The following is a 6,000-nucleotide window of genomic DNA, read 5'->3' as shown; positions in this document are numbered from 1 at the left end:
AGGTGGACACTTAAGACTATGCTGGCATCTCCTGCCTGGAGGGGAGATGAGAGAGTGAAGGGGGTTAGAAGCTGGCGAAATGGATACGGAAAGGGAGTGTGGAGGGAGAGACCAGGCTGTCTCATTAGGGGGAGAGTAATTGGGAGTGTGTGGCACTGGGTTGGTGTTGGGTTTAGCAAGGTGTATATGGGTTTTTGTGTGAGAGACTGACTTGATTTGTAAACTTTCACTTAAAGCACAATAAAAATTATACAAAAAAGAAAAAAAAAAAACAACAGGGAACTGAGAAGTCTGGGGAAGGTTCGGGCTCCAAGATTGTTTTCACCCAACTCTTAAGTCCTTTTCTGTTAAAGTGAACGCTTGTACCCCACCATGGTCCTAAAGCAATCTTAGGACACAGTGCTGGGTTGTCACTGGAGATTCAGAAGCCCTCTCCCCCAAGCCCTCACCCTCTACGCAGGAACTGGATGCATGGAAAGTATATAATTTTCATTATCCTTTGTCAAAAAGAGGCATGGGCCTGAGGTTTCAAGGGTGGGAGAGGCGAGAAGCTCTCATTCATCTTTGGCAGGCGGGGTACACATCTGGGCAGATGGCAGTTTCTTGTGATGCCTGCACTAGGGTGTGAGGCTGCGGGGATTCCTGCCCTAGGGTGTGAGGGGGTGGTGATTTCCAGAAGAGCCCCTGCCAACCTCCACGTTCCTCCTGTGAGCCACTAGGATTACTGGAGGTGACTTCTCGCCTTCCTGAAATTCTTTCACTTCCCGAGTTCCTGAAAGCCGGCAGGGATTTTCCCTGACTTCCCCTTCCCCAGCCCTTCCAATGGTTTGGTGAATAGGTGATCCGCTCCTGCTTTCTTTATTTCCCGTTAGAACTCAGACTGATACTGACACGTCTGCTGATTTTCTCTCTCTCTGGTGTCCAGTAAGTAAGTTGTTTAGTTTTCCCACCAAGACAACTGAGGACATGTTCTAAATTTTTAACCAGCCATGTTTCTTGACATTTTCTAGGCATTTTGTACACTTTTTAAAAAACTTTCCACTCCCTCCGCCACAAAAAAATGAAAGCACCGTCACTCTCAGTTAAATTTTCTCGTTTATTATACCTGTTATGGTTGCCATTGTATCTCGCCTTACACCGGAGTTGTGACACAGGGCAATTAGCTTTAGAGACAGTGAAGAAAGGTAAGAAGGTTGCTTTAGTTTACCCCAGACTTGGCTTGAGGGAAAATTCACACATCCTTCTAGTTTATGAAACAGGCGACGAATCTTTATTAAGCTGGCCAGCAGGAGAAGGTCATCCCCACTCAAGTATCGGAGGACTGGAATCTCCTCAGGGTTTGGTAGCTTTTCAGCAAAGAGAGAGAAAACAAAAGCTTAGGATCAAGTCATGGAGACTGTGACTACAGGACTGGGGAGGTGGAGGAGCCGAGGCGGGGTAATGGTTCGGGGAGGGACTCCCCACGAAGGGTCCCGTCTAGTTAGCTGTAGACAAGGGCACTGGGATTAGTGTAACCTGTATAAGGAATGAACTGAAGTGCCGGGGAGACTTGAGAGACTAAAAGCAGGCCAGATGGAGTAGGGTAAATGGAATTTGGATAGCTTCGAAAGCCTGCAATTTATATAAGTAATTTAATTGGCATATTCTGACAGGGAGAAACTGGGAGCACAGTCCCTTCCCTTGGAGAAAGATGAAAAGATGGTTTGTGGCGAGAGCTGGACCGGCATCTGGGAAGCAACTGAGGGGTCGTCATTCCTCAGAGAAGGGAGCACTTGAACTGGGTTTTCAAGAATAATGGGAATGACCAAAACTCCCTTTCTTTCTCCTAAAGTGCGCCTCTACCTCCAGGAGGCCGTTCCAGAGTAACCTTCCTTGGCCTCTGCCCCCTCCCCACTTTCTCACAGTCTTTGGTGATTCAAGGCTGGTGTAGCCTCCTTGCAGCTGCTGGAAGGTGAGTGGGTCTGTCAGGATGGTCTTGCCTGAGGTGTTTCCACACCCTGCATCCTCAGAGCCAGCCTAAACCCCACTGCCATGGAGGTGATTTCAGTAGAACTGCCCCATAGGGCTTCCAAGGCTGTAAATCTTTACGGAAGCAGACTGCCACATCTTTCTGCCACAGAGCAGCTGGTGAGTTCGAACTGCTGACCTTATGGTTAGCATCTGAGTGCTTTAACCACTGCACACCAGGGCTCCCTACAGCCTGCCCAGGCGGGGCCATTTGGCCTCAGCGGGGCAGGTAAAATGCAAGCCGAACTGCTGACCGCTTACCTGCAAAAGACACAAGAACTTATAGCACCTCTGTGTGTGTTCCCACCCCCCTTCTCCACATCAAAAGGAAGGAAGCAGGGACGGATGGACGAGGACGAGGACAACGGATGGACAGACGGATGGACGGAAGGAAGGAAGATGAGATGGATGAATAACAAAGAATGGATCAGGGTCCTTAACATCCCTTTCAACTCTGAATCTTGTAAGATGACAGAAAACTTTTTAAGAGATTAAATCAACAATGGTTGTAGAAAATAAGAAAGGTTTTCATCAACAGAAATAATTTTTAGGAATTCCTGAAAATCAGAAAGCAGATGGACATGAGCGTCTGGCTGAGATTTCTAAGCAAGATCTTAAAGGGGCCGCCTGGTTTCTCCTTGCCACTTACACTAGCGTGCGGGAGGAAAGAGATGGACTTAAAAATGAACTATGCGAAGTGAAACCAGAACTTAAAGATTTGGAAAATTCTGTTGTACAGACTAAGGACACGTGCCCTAAAATTCTCACCAAGGACTTGGTGACTCAATGTTTGGTTAAACTGATGGGTCTAAATAACTACCACAACAGAAAACCCATCAGCTTAGACTGAAGGGGCCAGAGACAGGATGAAAGGAAGGAAAGCTATCTGCCTCTTTGAATTCTATAGGAAGGAAACAGGCCAAAGGACCCATGTCTGTTGTCCTCCCAGAAAAGAAGAGGACCATCCCTGGAGCAGCTCAGAGATAGCAGAACTGTTGGAAGGAAAACTGGAAGCAAGGCTGACTTGGTTTCAAAGGGTGGAGCCACGATCTCCTAGGTTTCAAAGGATAGAGCCAGGTCTCCTAGGTCTCAAAGGGTAGAGCCACAGCCTTCTTGGTTTCAAAGGGTGAAGCTGTGGCCTCCTAAGTTTCTAAGAGTTAGATCTCCACCAACTCAGTTCTGGAGTGTGGGGCTGCTGTTTAGGTGGGCCAAGAGGATGGAGTCACCACCGAAAACTGAGAGGGCAGGGCTGCCACGCCCATGGAGTGGAGAACTGAGCCTACGGGGCCTGAGAGGTTGGGGTCGCCACTCAGATGAACCCGGAGAATGGGACCAACCAAAGCCAAGGAGTTTATGTTTCCATACCAGTGGGTCTGGAAAGTGGTGCCTCCGGCCAGCTGAGGGACCAATACCCAGAATCTGGAGACCATGGCCAACACCCGGAGTCTGGGGGCAAAGTCATTGCTTAGGTGGTCTCAGAGATCAGAGAATTATTTTCAAGCCTTGAGAGTTAGTATAACTTGTTCTACTGGGTTTTGGACTTGCTTGGTGCCCGTTATCCCTTCTTTCCCTCCAGTTTCTCCCATTTGTAATGGCAATGGCTACCTTGTGCCTGTTCCACCATTGTACTGTGGAAGCAGATAACTCGTATTCTAGATTTCACAGGTTCACAGATGAAGAGGAATTTTGCCCGGGGATGCAATATGCCTAAAGTCTCACCCATACTAAATTTAGAAGGTGACTTTTTGGACTTGGAGTTGATTTAAGACTTTTGGGATGATGTGATGGGGTGAATGTGTTTTCTATGTGGGAAGGATATGAATTTGGGGGGCCAAAGGGTGGAAGGTTATGGATTGAACTGTATTCCCCCAAATATGTGTTGCAAATCCTAACGCCTACACCTGTGGTTTGGAGCCGTGGTGGCATGTTGGCTAAGAGCTCGGCTGCTAACCAAAAAGGTTGGCAGTTCAAGCAGTTCAAATCCACCAGTTGCTCCTTGGAAACTCTATGGGAAAGTTCTCCTCTGTCCTACAGGGTAGCTATGATTTGGAACCAACTCAACAGGCACCTAACAACAACAACAACAACAACAATGACATACCTGTGGTTAAATCCTACCTGGGGATGAGTTTTCTTTGTTATGTTTATGAGGCAATATTAGTGTAGGATGTGTCCTAAGTCAATCTCTTTTGAGATATAAAAAGAGCAGTTGAGCAAGCAAGAAAACAAGCACAGACAAGGAAAGACAGATGCCACGCCACGGGAGCTCTCCAAGGAACCAAGAAACAGAAGCTGAAAGGAGACAAGGACCTTCCCCTAGAGCCCACAGACAAAGAAAGCTTCCCCTAGAGCTGGCATGCTGAATTCAGACTTTCAGCCTCCTGAGCTATGAGATAATAAATTTCTGTTTGTTGAAGCCATCCACTTGTGGTATTTCTGTTATAGCAGCTCTATATAATTAAGACACACATCTAACTCAGAACTACAGAGAAAACTTGAAAATCAAAGTATGGGAAAAATATGTACCAAGCAAATGCTAACAAAAAGAAAGCAAGTATAGCAATTTAAAATCAGACAGGACAGCATTTAAGGCAAGGTCATGAAAAGTGTAATTTGGGATAACACATACTGATAATATTAAATTTTTTATTATCAAAATAAAAGCAAAAACCCTCCGTGATACACTGAATCACAGAATGGGCACAGATGAAGAGCCAAAAAGTGAGGTGGAAGATGGAGCTGGCCCAAGGGAAAGGTACACCAAAAAGATAGCTAACATCTTTCATTTCCTAACCATAAAAAAAAAAAAAAAAACCATAGAGCTTCAAAATACATAAAGCAAAACCTGCTAGAAATACTAGGCAAAATGGATGAATCCATGATCATATTGGGAGACTTTCATACATTTCTCAGAAATGAACCAATGATATAAAAACAAAAGGCTATAGAAAGAAGCTGGAATAGAACAATTAGACATATTTGATTTTGTGATGACTTTTTTTGGGTCAAATATCCCTGGAACACTCAAAAACTGGTAATCAACCACAAAGAGATCTATACATTCCAAACAGCAGAAAAAAAAAAAAAAAAATTGTGGGCCATAGTGTCTGATCATTTAGGTATTAACAAGAAAAGGATCGTACAAACTTTTTTTTTTTTTTAAATATCTGAGAATATTAAAAGTAACTCCTGAGTTGAAGAATTCAAAATGGAAATCATAAACCATTTAGAATGGAAAGAAAATGAGAGTACTGTATTTCAAAACTTGTTATATACGGCCAGAGGCATGCAGAGTACCGGGGTGGAGGTAGGAGTGGGTTGTTACTAGTTTAGATAGGATGGTGAGGAAAGGACCCTCTGAGCAGAAGCCTGAAGGAAGTGAGGGAGCAGCCATGTGCTAGAAAGAGGGGGAGCATTTTACGTTGAAGGAATAGCACGAGTAAAGGGCCTATGGCAGGAGCAGGCCTGGCATTTTTCAGGAACACCTAAGAGGCCAGTGTGGCTGAAGCATGGTGAGTAAGAGAAGAGTAATAAAGAAAGACTATTATTATTTTTATGAGTTGGAATTGACTGGATGGCAATGGGTTGGGTTTATTAAGGAGGTCCAGACCACATGTGGCATTGCAGGCCTTTCAGAGGCTTTTACTCAGAATAAGATGAGAAGTAGCTGGACAGTTTTGATTAGGTTTGGGTTTTAGAAGTATCAATCCAGCTATTGTGTTAGAATGGACTGCTTCAGGGCTTGGGAAGAGCAGAGATAGGGAGAGTCACTTGCAGGCCACTATAATCGTTCAATGTAATAATTCTAACCAAAAGGTCGGCAGTTCGAATCCACCAGGTGCTCCTTGGAAACTCTATGGGGCAGTTCTCCTCTGTCGCATAGGGTCGCTATGAGTTGGAATTGACTCGACGACAACGGGTTTCTTTTTTTTTTTTTTTGTAATAATTCAAACAAAAGATAGATTAGTCCAAAAAATGGATAAAAAGAGTGAT

General features: G+C 44.8%; 1 protein-coding gene across 1 annotated transcript in view; it reads right to left on the bottom strand.

The window, feature by feature from the left end:
• Nucleotides 1–1,082: 1,082 nt before the first annotated feature.
• ERICH6 (glutamate rich 6) overlaps nt 1,083–6,000 on the bottom strand; it is a 47,701-nt gene continuing 42,783 nt past the window's right edge. The window contains exon 16 of the mRNA XM_049867095.1: nt 1,083–1,346. Within this exon, the coding sequence (XP_049723052.1) occupies nt 1,083–1,346 (264 nt within the window). The remainder of the gene's footprint in view (nt 1,347–6,000) is intronic.

The sequence above is a fragment of the Elephas maximus genome, chromosome 23 (genome assembly GCF_024166365.1).
Source record: "Elephas maximus indicus isolate mEleMax1 chromosome 23, mEleMax1 primary haplotype, whole genome shotgun sequence".
Taxonomy (NCBI): domain Eukaryota; kingdom Metazoa; phylum Chordata; class Mammalia; order Proboscidea; family Elephantidae; genus Elephas; species Elephas maximus.
This window is presented reverse-complemented; position numbering and strand designations above follow the sequence as displayed.